Genomic DNA, 17,916 nt, shown 5'->3' on the forward strand with positions numbered 1-17,916 from the left:
GGGAATGAGGGTGAATTACGCAGCAGGGCTGTCGCATTACTTGCAAAAGGGCAAATGCAGAGGTGAGAGAAGAGGCCCCTTAGTTGCTATTGAACTTCCAGGCCCTCTTCTGTCCCCCTCCCTTCCCCTCCTACCCCCCCCCCCCAAGTGAATGTGAGGGGAGGACATGGTTCATGAGCAGAACACCATCAATCCCTCAGAAAAAGAAATGGCAATAAACCCCATTGCAATGTACAGCAACACCCCCACCAAATGCCCCTGATCTCCTTATCCTATCTTTAAATGACCCCCCTCTATCTTTCAAAGGGCGCCCCAGCACCCACATCTAGCTGTCTGTTTCTGCCCCCCAACACAAGAGAAGCCCTCTCTCCCCCCTTTTGCCCCTTTCCTTTTGAGTTCGGGATCTTGAGTCCCCCTCATCACTTCGTAATGAATGGAACGCCGCCATGAAGAATCTTCATGGCAGGGCCTTCTCTGTAGCAGCACCCTTGTGCGGTTTGGGAGGCGGAAAATGTAACATCCTTTAAATGCCTCCTGAAAACACATCTTTTCACAAAGGCTTTCCCTCGGTTGTAACTGCTGCTGGGTTTATTTTGCTTTTACGTGGTATTTATAAACTTTTAAAGCTTTATATGTTTTGATTTATTGTATGTTATGGTTTCAATTGTGAACTGTCAAGAGAGCCTCGGTGACTGGGCAGTATAAAGGTGCCACAGATAAATAAATAAATAAATAATCAAATACAGTACTGTGCAACCAAGGAGGGGCTGTGTTGCTTAATTAATGGGCATCACCCCTGCCAACCCACAAAATAATAGCTTGAAAGCAAAGCGTAGCAGGGTGATAGTTGCTACTGGTAGTTCTGAGCACTATAGCAATGTTACGCAATTAGTACTCACCTGATCTCTTTCAATCCTTCTTTCTGGATTACTTGAAGGATCTCTTTATGGCTCATAGGTGTGTTGGGATTTTTCTCCAGGACCTGGTGAGAAAACAGATTAAGAGGAACGATAAAAAAAAAAGATCCTTTCATTCTGTTTCTTCGCCCTTACAGTATACATTGGGCAACTTCACAGGTCACCCTAAGCCAGCCTGAGAATAAACCACGGTGGGCGGGTGGCTGGTCTGGTACTCCCAGCGGACAATCAATCACCTGTCTGGCAGATTGCTGTGGCTTGTTTCTCCCTCAGTTCTCTCAGTCCTCCTGGAACGTATTCCAGGTACCTTAATGGCAGAACACCTCATTCCCTTCATCAGCACACTTACTCCCCACCCCCACATCAGATCACCAAAGAAATTTAAGTTTCTGAGCCCTTACGAACATGGGAAAGCATTCAAAAATATCTGTTTTAATTTTCATTTTAGAGGACTTGCACAAGCGTGCAGGACTGCAAGACCACTTGTCCGTTACTGATCTCAGCATAGCCATATCCCCCCCTTGTGAGAACGTTTCTTTCAGTTTCATCTTCTACCAGTACTTCTTGAATGAAACTCTCTCTCACACTCACTCACACACCAAGATTGTAAACAATTTTCTGAGCCCCTTACGCATTCACTTTTTTTCATGGTCTTGGGCAAGTGCGCAAAGCCCCGTTTAGCCAAGCATACCAAAATCTCCCTCTTGTCAAAGACCTTGTCAATTGCACCCTCCACTTTGGCACTTCCCTTGCTAAGGAACAATTTTCTTTTTTTAAAAGGTTGCTTCATGTTCTAGTGAAGCAATAACACCTGCCCCAAAGGCTCCTTCTTGCCTACAGCCACCAGCTGCTTTCGGTTCCCACCAATGTGCTAGTCATAGAATCATAGAATAGCACAGTCGGAAGGGGCCTACAAGGCCATCGAGTCCAACCCCCTGCTCAATGCAGGAATCCACCCTAAAGCATCCCTGACAGAGGGTTGTCCAGCTGCCTCTTGAAAGCCTCTAGTGTGGGAGAGCCCACAACCTCCCTAGGTAGCTGATTCCATTGTCGTACTGCTCTAACAGTCAGGAAGTTTTTCCTGATGTCCAGCTGGAATCTGGCTTCCTTTAACCTGAGCCCATTATTCCGTGTCCTGCACTCTGGGTTGATCGAGAAGAGATCCTGGCCCTCCTCTGTGTGACAACCTTTCAAGTATTTGAAGAGTGCTCTCATGTCTCCCCTCCGTCTTCTCTTCTCCAGGCTAAACATGCCCAGTTCTTTCAGTCTCTCTTCATAGGGCTTTGTTTCCAGACCCCTGATCATCCTGGTTGCCCTCCTCTGAACACGCTCCAGCTTGTCTGCGTCCTTCTTGAATTGTGGAGCCCAGAACTGGACACAATACTCTAGATGAGGCCTAACCAGGGCCGAATAGAGAGGAACCAGAACCTCACGTGATTTGGAAGCTATACTTCTATTAATGCAGCCCCAAAGAGCATTGGCCTTTCTTGCAGCCATTTCTTGCAGCCGCTTTCTTGCACTTTCTTGCAGTCACTTCCCTCCACTGGCCTCTACTACTAGCTGTCAACGGTATACAAGGGTTTCAGAGCAGTGAGTGGGATCACCAAGCAAACACATATTTCAAGGCAGAGCAGGACTGAGTAGGTAAATATTCACAAATTTTAAAGCAGACAAGTGAAACAGATGGCTAAAACTACACAAATTTCATGGCACAGCAGTAGAATGAGGGGGGATTGCACAAATTTCAAGGCAGAGCAGTAAACTGAGTAGGGGGGGAGGAATTCCTAGCAGCAGACATTCAGGGCCATTTTTTTTTTAAAGAACTGCAAACGCATACATGATACCCTACAGTGTCCTTCAAGATTTCTATGAAAATGTTTTTTAAAGAATTCTATCCTGAGGCAGAAAGTGCTGCTAAGAAGGGATGAGGAGAATGGTGGTGAGATCACAAGGAGTGGCAGCGGTTTCCGCTGCTCTTGCTGGGCGGCTCTCTACCTGTCCCTGACTACCCACAATAAAACCATCCTGCCGGGGTCAGGCATCAGAGCAAGGCACCCTGGGGACAAGCCACCGTAAACAACCCTATTACAAGCTATGGGTTCTCAGGGTGGCTTGTTTGGAAAGTGGGAAAAAATGATGGAAAACCCGCTCCGGGTTCAGACATTGCATTAAAGCCACCCTGCCGCCACCACCCATAACAACCCACCATGGCTTAAAGCAGCCTTCCTCAACCTGGGGTGCTCCAGATGTGTTGGACTACAACTCCCAGAATGCCCCAGCTGGCTGGGGCATTCTGGGAGTTGCAGTCCAACACATCTGGAGCGCTCCAGGTTGAGGAAGGCTGGCTTAAAGTGATGTGCAAAACCAGCCAAAATAAGCTCAATTACAGTCAAAAAATGGTTAATTTTCCAATTATTAGCCATACTAGTTATTACGGACTGCGCACTAGATAGATGCTGGTCTGCAGATGCTGCACTAATGTATGTAATGAAGGGGAACCACATTTCTAAAAACAAAACTAATTTAATAATCCCTCTGATTAGTTATGCTGTGTCAGTTTTTGAGCAAGTGACACCTCCCAGATTTCCAGGAACCATCCATCCACAGTGGGTCTGTTCAGATGTGATCATGCTAAGCCCTGGTTAGGCTGCAAATTCTTTTGCAGTAAATGCTTAGTGTATTTAAACCGTGATTAAGTAGCCACCATGGTCAGGAATGGTTCACACGACACACTAAGCCATAATGTTTAGCTCAAAGTTATTAACCACTGTGACTTCAGTGTGTCGGCTGAACAGAGTCAGAATATCCTGCTTTTATTTTCCAGCATTGAACTGCCCAGAGAGTGCTGGCTATTGGAAGGTATAGAAATGTAATAAATAAATAAATAAATATTGTACTTTAAACATTCTTGCCACTGCAGATGCTTGTCCAGCTGCCTCTTGAATGCCTCCAGTGTGGGAGAGTCCACCACCTCCCTAGGTAACTGGTTCTATTGTTGTACTGCTCTACCAGTCAGGAAGTTTAATAATAATAATAATAATAATAATAATAATAATAATAATAATAATTTTTAAAATGTACTTTTTAATGTATATTGTGGTGGCCTATGGCTCTAAATAAATTTACTATTACTGCTAACCTTCCTGCTTTAAGAACATCCAAAGAACCCTGGATGCTGGATCAGTCCAAGGCTCCATCTAATTCTTGCACTTAGCAGGGGCTTGGACTCGATGGCCTTGTAGGCCCCTTCCAACTCTGCTATTCTATGATTCTATGATAATCTAGCACTCTGTTTACACAATGGCCAACCAGGGACCCACAAGCAGGACACAGCGGTGCAACAGACCCTCACTGGCTAGACCAGGCACAGAACTACCAGAAACTCCTTTCCATGCTTCTCTTGAAGCTATGGTGACAGGTAGAGCGTGTGGACAACACCTCTCCCTGGCTGTGTTTTGTTTTGACCTAATTAGGAAACACGGTAGCTATGTACTCTTAATTATAATGGCTAGTTATGCAAGACCAAGATAAAAACAAATAAAACAAACGTCACAGTTTATTCTGAGCCTCAACAAACCATTCACTGTAGAACAGTCACCTTAAGTGGGACATTTGTTCCCATCAATACCATCTCACTGTTTGAACTGGGGGGCATGACAGGGGGGTGTCAGTTCTTATGAATACCTCCGGCTGGTGTCACATTTGAGGCTTAACTAGGTGGTGCAATGAGCTGCTGTCAAAACTCTAGGTATGCACAACCCATGAAGCAACATCACTTCACGCTGAATTACACCACATAATTGGCCGCTGGACACGGAGGCAGGACAATGCGTGGCACGAAGTCACGTAAGCACGATGCTTTGCTCTGTCTTCTGCGCACCGTGCTGAAGAGACCCTGCGCTATGAAGCCCCTAGGGCAGCCTTCCTTAACCTGGGGCGCTCCAGATGTGTTGGACTGCATTTCCCAGAATGCCCCAGCCAGCAGAGCTTACAACTATACATACAGTATAAAAGTTAAAAGCAATAAAAGCATCGAAAGCAAAATATCAGTTAAAAACAATAAAAGCTAACAGAAAAAACTTGCAATAAAAACAACAAGGGCAGCGGCAGCAAAATGGTATTCATTTATGAGAAGGCTGTAGTGAAATAAAATGGTTTTTCAAGGCCTTCTTAAAAGCCTGTAAGGATTGTGCATGGCAGACCGCCGGTGGGAGTTCGGTCCACAGATGAGGCCACTGCTGAGAACCAGTTACCTAGGGAGGTTGTGGGCTCTCCCACACTGGAGGCCTTCAGGAGGCAGCTGGACAACCCTCTGTCAGGGATGCTTTAGGGTGGATTCCTGCATTGAGCAGGGGGTTGGACTCGATGGCCTTGTAGGCCCCTTCCAACTCTGCTATTCTATGATTCTATGATTCCCATGTGGAGACCCACCTAATTTCTCTCACTGGTGGGCAGGTGAGAAGGGCCTCTCTTTTGGATCTTAAAGGGCGGGCAGGCTGATAAGGGTGAAGGTGCTTGGTCCCAAACCATTTAGGGCTTTAAAGATCAAAGCCAGCACCTTGAAGAGGCAGGTGGACAACCATCTGTCAGGAATGCTTTAGGGTGGATTCCTGCATTGAGCAGGGGGTTGGACTAGATGGCCTTGTGGGCCCCTTCCAACTCTGCTGTTCTATGATTCTATGAATTGGGCTTGGAAACACACAGGTAGCCAGAGGAGTTGGTGCAGCACAGGTGTTATGTGGCCAGTTCGCCTCGCCCCCACCAATACTCAGGCAGCCGCATTCTGCACCAGCTGAAGTTTCCGAACCATCTTCAAAGACAGCCCCACGTACAGCACATTACAGTAGTCCAGCCTGGACATGACCACTGCGTGGGTAACTGAGGCAAGGTCCATCCTCTCCAGATAGCGTCGCAGCTGGCATACCAGCCTATGCTGATAGAATGCACTCCGGGACACAGCAGCCACCTGGGCTTCTTCCCCAGTGAGCTCAGAGTCCAGGAGGACTCCCAAACTGTGTACTTGGTCTTTTAGGGGGAGGGCCACCCCACCTAAGACCAGTTGTAAACCTCCATCCATGTCTTCCTTTTAAGATTTATTTATTTATTTATTTCACTTATATACCGCTCCCATAGCCAGGGCTCTCTGGGCGGTTTACAGAAATTCTAAAATTAAGATAAAAACGAGTATACAAAATTTAAAATTCTAAAACACAGAGCATACACACATAAAGCATTAAAAACCATTACAAAACCCTAAACATGTGGGTGATTAAGATGTGCCGCCATATGCATGGACAAAGAGGAAAATCTTAACCTGGCGCCGGAAAGATAGCAGCGTTGGTGCCAGGCGAGCCTCGTCAGGGAGATCATTCCAAAGTCTGGGGCCACCACCGAAAAGGCCCTGTCCCTCGTTGCCACACTCCGAGCCTCTCTCGGAGTAGGCACCCGGAAGAGGACCTTAGACATTGAACATAGTGATGCACGATACTGCCTTGCTATAGGATGGTGAGCAGGCTGACCCAATTTACTACTCAGGAAAGGCCAAGAGCGTAGGGGCATAGTCCCTCTTGGCAAACCACACAACATAAAGATGCAAACTCCAGTTTCTGCACCCAGCGTGCACTTGTTGGATTAATCTCTATGGCATTTTCCTTAGTTCTCCTGCCATGTCACCTTCACTCCCAGTGTGGGGACTTGTCTCTCTCTTGCTTGGATCAACCACTTGTTTTGTCGGTGCTTTTGGAGCAGCGCTTAAGGGTCTAGTGACTCATATGGACTGTGGCACCCCGACTGTGGAATGCCCTCCCAGAGTGCAGGACACGGAATAATGGGCTCAAGTTACAGGAAGCCAGATTCCAGCTGGACATCAGGAAAAACTTCCTGACTGTTAGAGCAGTACAACAATGGAATCAGTTCCCTAGGGAGGTTGTGGGCTCTCCCACACTAGAGGCCTTCAAGAGGCAGTTGGACAACCCTCTGTCAGGGATGCTTTAGGGTGGATTTCTGCATTGAGCAGGGGGTTGGACTCGATTGCCTTGTGGGCCCCTTCCAACTCTGCTATTCTATGATTCTAGGTCGAGATATAAATGTTTTAAATAAATAAATATGCCCAACTGGAAGTAAACAGTAACATCTTACTTGAGATTGAAAATAGTTAAGCTAAGCAGAATCATAGAATCATAGAATAGCAGAGTTGGAAGGGGCCTACAAGGCCATGGAGTCCAACCCCCTGCTCAATGCAGGAATCCACCCTAAAGCATCCCTGACAGAGGGTTGTCCAGCTGCCTCTTGAAGGCCTCTAGGGTGGGAGAGTCCACACATAGAACTGGGGGTCCCAGTTCTATGCTCAGGGACAGGGCTGCTCTTTCACCACTGTCGAGGTCAAAACCACCCAAACCAACACCACTGACATCAGCAAATGGTGAGGCCAACTCCATCAAGCCCCCTCCTCTGAGTCCCCCAGCTACCCACAAGACAGCTGTACAAGGGAAGAACTGTACGGCTGGAACCGCCCTGGCCTTGATATCCTGATGTGGTCTGGTGGGGAGAGTGGGGGGGGGGGGGAGAAAAAGAGAGAGATGGGAGCTTCAAGGGATGGACCAGAACTTGTAGGGTGAGCAGGAGGCTACTGCCTAGTCTAAGGTGCAAGATCTTCATGCAAAAAGCCCCTTCCCTAGTGAGACTGTATTCAGCCTCACTGAAGCATGTTTGACAACAGCCACCTTGAACTATGTGAAGCGCTTTGAGAACATTTGGCCAGGAAGCTACATAGAAGTATTCTAAACAGATTTTTAAAAAGAGTCAACGCATATGGACATTAACCTTGCTTCTTTCCCCTACTTGAAGTACTGTTTGAAGAAATGCTGAAAGGCAGATTTGTTATTGCCAGCTATGTCCCTTAACACAGTGTGGCTCTATTTCCATCCTATGAGCCTTTGTGTTAACAAAAATTCATCGCAGAGGACACAAAGGCCTGTATGACTAATGCAGCACATTCTTAGCATACAATGGTTTCTCAATCAATTCCAACCGTGTGAACCCCATAGAGAGTGAGAGGAAACTGGTGCCAGCAGACCTAAATGGCTGGACATGTTGGACCACTTGATACAGAGACCACAACTTGCCCAACAGTTTAGAGGAACAGGACTTACACCGGGAGAGAAGAATGGCTAGGAGATATCCCTAGCCATCCCTAGCCACAAGTAAATAAAAATAATAATAATCCCCTAGCTCACAAATGTCACTAAACAGTTATTAAACAGTGTCATACACAGCCCCTTTTCAGCAGCCCCCAAAAGTGAGAGATCCAGAGTTTACTTATACTACCAGCACCTACACTCTCCAATGTTGCTCCAATAACCAGAACAACAGAGAATATTGATGTGGCAGCATGCTATTTCCTTAATAAAATACAGCAGCCTAGATATAGGGTGAGGTACTGGTTCCTCTCTATTCGGCCCTGGTTAGGCCTCATCTAGAGTATTGCGTCCAGTTTTGGGCTCTACAATTCAAGAAGGATGCAGACAAGCTGGAGCGTGTTCAGAGGAGGGCAACCAGGATGATCAGGGGTCTGGAAACAAAGCCCTATGAAGAGAGACGGAAAGAACTGGGCATGTTTAGCCTGGAGAAGAGAAGACTGAGGGGAGACATGATAGCACTCTTCAAATACTTAAAAGGTTGTCAGACAGAGGAGGGCCAGGATCTCTTCTCGATCCTCCCAGAGTGCAGGACATGGAATAACGGGCTCAAGTTAAAGGAAGCCAGATTCCAGCTGGACATCAGGAAAAACTTCCTGACTGTTAGAGCAGTACAATGGAATCAGTTACCTAGCGAAGTTGTGGGCTTATTAGATTGTAAGCCTATGCGGCAGGGTCTTGCTATTTACTGTTTTACTCTGTACAGCACCATGTACATTGATGGTGCTTTATAAATAAATAAATAATAATAATAATAATGGGCTCTCCCACACTCGAGGCCTTCAAGAGGCAGCTGGACAACCACGTGTCAGGGCTGCTTTAGGGTGGATTCCTGCATTGAGCAGGGGGTTGGACTTGATGGCCTTAGAGGCCCCTTCCAACTCTGCTATTCTATGATTCTATGATATTGAAGAGGAACCCATTTAAGATATGCAGATCCCTTAGGTCTCAAAGAACACCAGTAATACTTCATTAATCACAATAGTACAGCCTGCCATTGCAAGTCAATGCAAATAAAAGCAGATTCAACATATAAATCAATAACTACCTTTGTTTTCCAAACTTTAGTGAATTTATTCTGGAAGATACCATTGTGAATGCTGCAAAGTTTCAAAGTATTCATGTTAGAAGCAACTGCCCATTAAAGCAGGAGTGCAAATAGTACAAGTAATTTGGTTTCATCTGCTCCAATTAACATTTTATTTTCCCATTGACTCCTACAGGTCTGGAACTACTTTGCAAAATTCTGGATGCTATAAGCTTCAACTTGCCTTACACACATGTATTAAGAACATGGGAAGTGCTATGCTGGATCAGACCAAAGGTCCATCTAGTCCAGCACTCTGTTCACAGTGGCCAAGCAGCCATCAGCCAGGCACCAACAAGGCAGGACATGCTGCAACAGGACCCTCCCACCCATGTTCCCCAGCAACTGGTACACACAGGCTTACTGCCTCTGATACTGGAGATAGCACACAACCCTCAGGGCTAGTAGCCACTGACAGCCTTCTCCTCCAGGAATTGATCCAACCCCCTTTTAAAGCCATCCCAATGGGTGGCCATCACTACATCTTGTGGTAGTGAGTTCCATAATGTAACTATGCACTGTGTAAAGAAGTACTTCCTTTTATTTGTCCTGAATCTCACACCAATCAGCTTCATGGGATAATGTCCCCACTGGGTTCTAGTATTTTGAGCGAGGGAGAAAAATGTCTCCCTGTCCACATTCTCCATACCATGCATCATTATGTACACCTCTATCAGGTCTCCCCTTAGCCGCCTTTTTTCTAAGCTAAACAATCCCAGTTGATGTAACCTTCCCTCACAGGGGAGATGCTCCAACCTCTTGATCGTTTTATAGTTGCCCTTTTCTGCACTTTTCCCAGCTCTATAATATCCTTTTTTAGGTGTGGAGACTAGAACTGCACACAGTATTCTAAGTGTGGTTGCACCATAGATTTGTATAAGGCCAGTTATGATACTGGCCATTTTAGTCTCAATTCCTTTTCTTATCATGCCTGACATGGAGTTTGCCTTCTTTACAGTGGCTGCACACTGGGTAGACATTTTCATCGAGCTGTCCACCACAATCCCAAGATCTCTTTCTTGTTCGGTCACCGCCAGCTCTGATCCCATCAAGTTATTCTTGAAGTTGGGTTTTTTTGCCCCAAAGTGCATCACTTTACACTTGCTTACATTGAACCACATCTTCCATTTGGATGCTCACTCCCCCAGCTTGGAGAGATCCCTCCAGAGTTCTTCACAATCAATTTGTGTTTTAACAACCTTAAATAATTTGGTGCCACTGGCAAACCTGACCACGTCACTACTCATTCCTAATTCCAGATTATTTATGAACAAGCTGAAAAGAATTGGTCCCAATACCGATCCCTGTGGGACCCCACTATTTACTTCCCTCTATCGGGAGAGTTAACCATTTATTCCTACTCACTGCTTTCCATTCTTTTACCAGTTACTGATCTGTAAGAGGACATCTTGTCTTATTCCATGACTGTAAGTTTGTTCAAGAGTCTTTGGTGGAGGACTTTATCAAAAGCCTTTTGGAAGTTCAAATAAACGATGTCCACCAGGTCACCCCTGTCTACATGTTTGTTGACACTCTCAAAGAATTCTAGATGATTAGTGAGACACGACTTGCCTTTGCAGAAGCCATGTTGATTCTTCTTCAGCAGGACATGCCCTTCTATATGCTTACTAATTTTGTCTTTAACCTGCTTTCAACTAATTTACCTGGAAAGGATGCCAAGCTAACCGGCCTGTAATTTCCTGGATCCTCCCTGGATCCCGTTTTTAAAATTGGTGTTACGTTGGCCATCTTCCAGTCCTCTGGTACATGTTGCATACTTTTGTGAAAAGGTCTGCAATTTCATATTTCAGTTCTTTGAGAACTCTAGGATGGATGCCATCTGGGCCTGGTGATTTATTTGCTTTCAATTTGTCAACTTCATCTTTTGTCACCACTATTTGCCTCAGTTCGTCAGACTCCTGAAAACATCAGTTCAGGAACAGGATTCTGTCCTGTATCCTCTGCAGTGAACACCGCTACAATGTAGGCTGCACAACAATAGAGAGAAAGAGCCATTTTCCACTGATATATAATGATTTCTGAATTTCAAGTATCTCCTAAAACAACCCTGAACCTGTGAAGACAGGAATAAGTGATTTAGCATGGTGTAGCTGATGTTCCGGGAGCGGAGAGCCCTTCTCAAAGTCATGCCAATTTTAGTGAAAACTTGAGTGGTGCTCTGCTCAAGCCTCTTCCAGCACCTTCCTTCCCACTTTCTCATACGCACCAAGTACCATCCTTCAGCGTGGCTTTAGTACTTTGTTACCTGCCTTGTATTTCTAAGCATGTTGGAGAATTTCATCATCACTAGGATGACACATTTGAGAGCTGAACTTCAGTTGCCTTTCTGAATACTAAAAAGCACATGAAAACAATACGGACAGACTCAGCTCAAGGCGACCTGCCAGTACATCTTCACGGTTAACGTTTAGCAGCCCTGCTACCTCACATGAGCAATTCTGTGGCCTGGACATTCTTCCACATGGCTGTACATGGCCGGTGAGATCACATCACACCAGTCCTTTTACAACTTCATTGGCTGCCAGTCCAGGTCTGGGCCCGATTCAAAGTGCTGGTATGTTTGAATTGACATTCAAAGCCCTAAACAGTTTGGGGCCAGGTTATTTGAAGGAACGCCTCCTCCCATATGTACCTGCCCGGACCTTAAGATCATCCACAGGGGCCCTTTTCCGTGAGCCCCTGCCAAAGGAAGTGAGGCAGGTGGCTACTAGGAGGAGGGCCTTCTCCGCTGTGGCACCCTGGTTGTGGAATGAGCTCCCCAGAGAGGTCCGCCTGGCGCCTACACTGTACTCTTTTCGTCGCCAGCTGAAGACCTTTTTATTCTCTCAGTATTTTAACAATTTAATTTTAATGTTACTGTTCTAACTCTGTATTTTAATCTTATATCAATTTTGCTGCATGGTTTTATCCTGGTTGTGCTTTTTATACTGTATTTTGTATTTGTCTTTTTAACCTGTTGGTTAAAACCACTTATGGTTTTAATTTCTGTGAACCGCCCAGAGAGCTTCGGCTATTGGGCGGTATAAAAATGTAAAAATAATAATAAAAAAATATTTAAAGAAATGTGAAGGCCTGAAAAAGACTTGAAAAATTCAGGAACAGATTTTTTCCTGTTTACCCATCCTCCCTGTACAATTCCCAGCATAGTTATTTTTCATTCCTCTTTAAGATTATGATCTAATTTATCTTTTAGTGATAGACATTTAAGGGAACTCCAAGTCATGCTCAATTTCCCAATATGTGACTAGACTCACCATATGTCAAGAAAACGTGCGTTCTTGATGGTTTGGGTTCTATTCTATAGAGTCCTGTGTTTCTGGCTTGTTCTGGTTCAATGCTGCAGTAGTCAATGAATGTAGCTCTAAATTCCTCATCAAAGGGAACCTTGTATGTTGTTATCCTGCCAATGCCATCATGTGCAGCGGAACACATAGCTTATCTGACATGTTCTGCTGCACATTTTAAAACAAAAACAACTTTGAGGCTTGGGTCTATGGAACTCACTGGCACAGTTTTTGATGAAGTTCCCAATTAGACCTCCCTGCCACGGAATCCTGACTCAGCTTTAAAACTTTCAACCGCTGCCACCAAAATTAACACTCTATACCTAAAAGAAACTCAGTAGCCTAGTTAACTGTAAGGATGGGATTGACACCACCACTTGAGATAACCTTTCAGAATGAAGAAAAAATAAGATGTTTGAAAGGATATGGGCCTATCCACTTCCTGGGTGTATTGGACCCGGGTGTGTGTGTGTGAGCAATTACCAGGCCCTGAGTGGCCAGTCTGTGAGGAGGTGATGAACCAAGACCTCTTCTTTTGCCACAAGGTAACCTGTCACCAAATCCCACTGCCAGTTACCATGCTCTGCATTGTCGCTCTTTGCCTCTACTTTGCCAAATGAGTGCCCAGAGAGCACCCCCAGGTGCCAGGTTTAACTCTGGGGACCAATTTCCACTCTAGGCAGAAACTGTTGTTTCTATGTTCTGACCATAATAGCCGGTAGAATTCTAGAAGCTGCAATTAGCAGTAGAGTTTTTTCCTTTACTGCTATCCTAGTTCATTACAGTACAGCGTTGAGCCTGCAAAATCTCTTGCTAATGCTACCAGTTCAACGCACAATGTATTAAAGGATCCGAGAGCCCTATGCTGAACCACGCAATGGGGCACACCAGTCTCTGACTCATACAGCACGCTGCCTGCAAGCAAAGGCACACATCACACCAGACAGAAGAATTCAGAGGAGAATGAAGACAATGGTGATAAAGTGTCTGGAAAGCAAATCCTATGAGAATGAAGCAGGGCTAATTTGATTCAAATCAAACTGATTTAAACCAGTTCTCTGAAGGACTCAATTTTAATTATTTAAATCACAGTTTAAATCACTAGTGAGGAAGCTTTTATTTAATCATCATTTTTAGTAGACATACATTATTGTTCAATATAACCTTGATACATATTCAGGAATGCAGGTTTCATTAGAAGGTAGCAATTATTCTAAATTGTTTTCAGATTAATTTTCATCAAAAAATGGGATGATAATTTGGACAGTTTAGTACTAAAGCAGAATGAACTTGTAAAGTCATTCAGGAGATGACCTAGCTCCAACTGTTCAATTAATCATGATATTGTTGTCATGACGTGCCGGAATCACCATCACCAAAAGGCTTTGAATTTGTACAAGTAAGATTGTTTATTTTTCTAGTTAAGTGTTCTTCAACAAACAAACAACATTAACACAGTACACACCTGGATTTTTGAAAAGTTACTATTTAAGTTTTTAGATAAATGTAAAAGTTCTTTAAAAAAAACCCAACAATATTTGGGCAATTTCAAGTACAGCAGGTACAGAAACAAAGTACTCCCAGATAGGATCTCTTTTAGGGCCCTGCTGCCGCCATGCCATGAATTTCCCATTTACAGTGGAGGATACATGCAGAAATTTCCTCAGGAGTTAGGACTGCATGAACACAGTGCATAATAGGACGGATCAGGGTATCTCCCATCGCCATAAACTGCTGTTAAAATATTCACAGACTATTATTTATTTATTTAAAACATTTGCATCCTGCCCTATACCATTAAGATCTCAGGGCAGCGTACAGATAAAAACTTACAAAACAATAAATATGCACAGTTAAAAACAAATTAAACCATGAACCAAGTTAAAACAATATAAATTTAAAAGCAATAAAAGCAGTTAAAACAATGTGCCATCTTAGTGGACTATTAATTAAAAGTTGTGCAATTAGTATTCATGATGATACTGTTGACCTAGGCTCTTTTTTTACTAATTGTTTTAAGAAAATGTCAAAATCTGATTTTAATTTTTTAAAAATCCATTTTTTTAAAAAAAAATAAAATAGCAGCAGCAGCAGCAGAACTGTTTCCAGGGGGAAGCATTAATTCCACCTGGAAACAAGGAGGGGAATCATTGGGGTTTTTTTAATCAACCCTGGAATGAAGGAACTGGGTATGTTTGCCCTGGAGAAAAGATCAACCGCTCTCCTTATCCATCCGTTTTCAGGTGCCTAGAATGTTCTCAAGAAGGCACAGAAAAGGACAGCAGCTTTCAATATTGATTTTTAGCTGGAGGGAGAGCGATCCCTGGCTATGTAGCAGCAAGCATACGTCTCCTTTTCTTTAGCAGTGAAATCTCTCAGGGATCTTTTAAATACAGGATATCCTGTTTCAAGGGAGCAGACGGAACCAGATGACCCACAGTACTCTGATTCTACACGCGCACGCGCACACACACAGAGCCTCACAATGGCCACACCCTAAAGATGACGCAGCACAGAGAGCCCTGTTCTGCCTCTTGGATGGGGCAAGCTGCCAGGACTATAGGCCTCCTTCCTCCACAATTAGAAAATGGCAAATCCTCCAAACACATAAGTGTTTTAAGAAGCCAGACCTAGGCAGTCGTAGAGGCTCTCTCTCACTCAATAAACACTCTCAGGTTACTACTGGACATTTAGCAGGAGACCCCCATCTGGCTCTGTGAGGAAGGCTTGTTCACGCATTGGTTATTTCTCAGTTGGACTACTGCAACCTTCTTCTCACTGGCCTTCCTTCTTCTCACATCAGTTCTTTGGTTTCTGTTCACCACTCTGCTGCTAAGATCATCTTCTTGGCTCGCCGCTCTGACCATGTTACTCCACTTCTGAAATCTCTCCATTGGCTTCCAATTCACCTCAGAATCCAATATAAACTCCTCCTGTTGACCTACAAAGCTTTTCACGGTCTAGCTCCTTCCAATCTTTCCTCTCTCATCTCACACTATTGCCCCGCTCGTGCTCTTCGCTCCTCTGATGCCATGTTTCTCACCCGCCCAAGGGTCTCCACTTCCCTTGCTCGGCTTCGTCCGTTTTCTTCAGCTGCCCCTTACGCCTGGAACGCTCTTCCAGAACATTTGAGAACTACAAGCTCAGCTAAAAACTTTTCTTTTTTCTAAAGCTTTTAGAACTTGATTTTGATCTGACTTTTATACTGTTAGTTTTACTCTCCCCTGTGCCTGTTTGGTGCATTCTCTTCCCCTTCTTATTGTTTTATTGTGATTTTATTAGACTGTAAGCCTATGCGGTAGGGTCTTGCTATTTTATTGTTTAACTCTGTACAGCACCATGTACACTGATGGTGCTTAATAATAATAATAATAATAATAATAATAATAATAATAATAATAATAATAATAGTTGAGGAACACAAAGAAAGCCCTGGCAGAGCATCTAGGCTTCCCAAAGCCAGTGGTCCTTTCATTGCACTGCTCCGTAACTGAAAGGGCACCACCTCTCACTGGCAGGTGTATACTTTGGATGATATATATCGGCCTTTTACAAAGGCCATTTGGCCCACAGTTATACCTGGTGGGGTAGGGTGGAAGAATTGCCTGATGGTGATTCTTGCACCTAAATTCTTGCACTTAAATGTGTTTGTATGAATTGGCTTGATGACTGCTCTGGATCACATCTTCCCACTTTCCTCAAGGATTCAGTAGCAGCAGCAGCAGAACTGTTTCCAGGTGGAAGCATTAATTCCACCTGGAAACAAGGAAGGGAAAGCAAGGAGGGGCAGGAAGGAAGACAGGCTTGAGGAAGCCTTGACCCAGATTAGTGTTCCTCTGACTCATCCAATTAGTCAAGTGCTGTTCAAGGCTTTAATTAGAATTGGGGTCATGAGGGAAGGAGAAGGCGCAGGGTAATTAGAGAATGTTCATGTCTGGATATGCGTCTGAGATCTTCCTGCCCTTTCATTTCCTTTTTAAACGTACAATTCTAGAGCAGTTTGCTTTAACCTGAGCAGCTGTCCTGAGGAAGGCAGGGAGAACTGGGAAGAAAAAAACCCACACACCAGCTCCCAACTATTCAGCAGTCACTGATTCTCTCAGGAGAATCCCAAAGAGGCAGCAAGGAGACCGCTTTTTAATTATTATTTTTTACAAGCTGCGCTGCTTTTGGGTTAACCCCCCTCACCCAAGAAGGTTCCAAGATATAAACTTCATCTCTGCAGGATGTTTGCAAGGTGGCCATATACCAAGCAGCCACTCTGCAGAAGTCCAGGATCGACAGTCACTTGCCTCAGGCTGTCGACGTTGAGGCAGTGAGTACAGAATGGGGTATTACAAGGCCATTGAGTTGTAAGCCCTCCAACTCATAGGGCAGTTTAATAGCATTCACAATCCACACCACAAATGTTTGTGACAATAGTGATTGCCCTCGTTTAAGGACAGTGTAACAGGCAAATGGTATTTTAGTCTTACAAAATTGGCCCAATGCAGCCTTGCAAAAACAAGAGCTTGCCTTACATCAGGTGATTGTAATGCGACTTCCACTGGAGTAGAAGGAAACTGGCAGAAGGTAGTAATTGAAAAAGAACCTTCCAAAAATGTAACCTGAAATCCAAGGTTGCCATTGGCTCAGATGGATTTGCTGTCCAGAGAGTGTAGCAAGACTGATAAACTGCATGCTGGAATGAAACTCAGGCTCAGATAAAGCAACTAGTACAGACGTATTGACAACTATTTCAGCCCTAGCATATAAGGAGTGTAAAGGTAAGTACATCCTTCAAGGAGGCTGAATGAGGATGGAAGTCCTGAAGATCCGAGTACTTAGAAAAAACATTCCATTTCGTGGTAGATGATTTTTCTGTTGCCAGCTTACAGGCTGGGTGTAATATGGAATGGACCTCATGTCAAAATTAGTTATGGTATCAAGATTCTTCATGCAATGAGTCTGAGCATTTGTTGGTCAGGATGTAAGCAAAAGAGGCTCAGTACTGATGGGAGTCGGAGGACCCTACTCTGTGATATCTTCAGAAGTAGAGTGAACCATGCTTGTCTCAGCCACCGAGGGATGACTAGGATCTTCAGAAAAAAGGCCTTAACAGCCATGTGAGCCCTTCCTGATGCGATCCCAGATCGCTAGAGGGTAAAATAGCAAAAAATACTAACAATAATAAATTAAGACTTAACAAAAACTGAAAACAAACTAAAAGAACTAAAAACCCATATGTGTGATGCACAGAGGCCACGAAGAAGGACAGATTGTTACAGGCTGCAGTAACACTATAGATAGAGCAACCCAAGAAGATCCTCATTCGAGAGAAGGCAGTTGTAAAACAAATAGATCTTTAGAGCCCACTTGAACATCTACAGTGATGGAGCGTTATGCAATTCAATTTGAACAGAGTTCTACGA

At 44.4% G+C, this 17,916-nt stretch overlaps 2 protein-coding genes across 2 annotated transcripts in view; one reads left to right on the forward strand and one right to left on the reverse strand.

Annotated features, from left to right (window-relative positions):
- The window catches only part of ASXL2 (ASXL transcriptional regulator 2), a 76,967-nt gene that overhangs the window by 45,751 nt on the left and 13,300 nt on the right, over positions 1 to 17,916 (reverse strand). The window contains exon 2 of the mRNA XM_063123713.1: positions 900 to 982. Within this exon, the coding sequence (XP_062979783.1) occupies positions 900 to 982 (83 nt within the window). The remainder of the gene's footprint in view (positions 1 to 899; positions 983 to 17,916) is intronic.
- RAB10 (RAB10, member RAS oncogene family) overlaps positions 1 to 17,916 on the forward strand; it is a 196,742-nt gene that overhangs the window by 39,987 nt on the left and 138,839 nt on the right. The window lies entirely within an intron of this gene.

Source organism: Elgaria multicarinata, chromosome 4 (genome assembly GCF_023053635.1).
Source record: "Elgaria multicarinata webbii isolate HBS135686 ecotype San Diego chromosome 4, rElgMul1.1.pri, whole genome shotgun sequence".
NCBI lineage: Eukaryota > Metazoa > Chordata > Lepidosauria > Squamata > Anguidae > Elgaria > Elgaria multicarinata.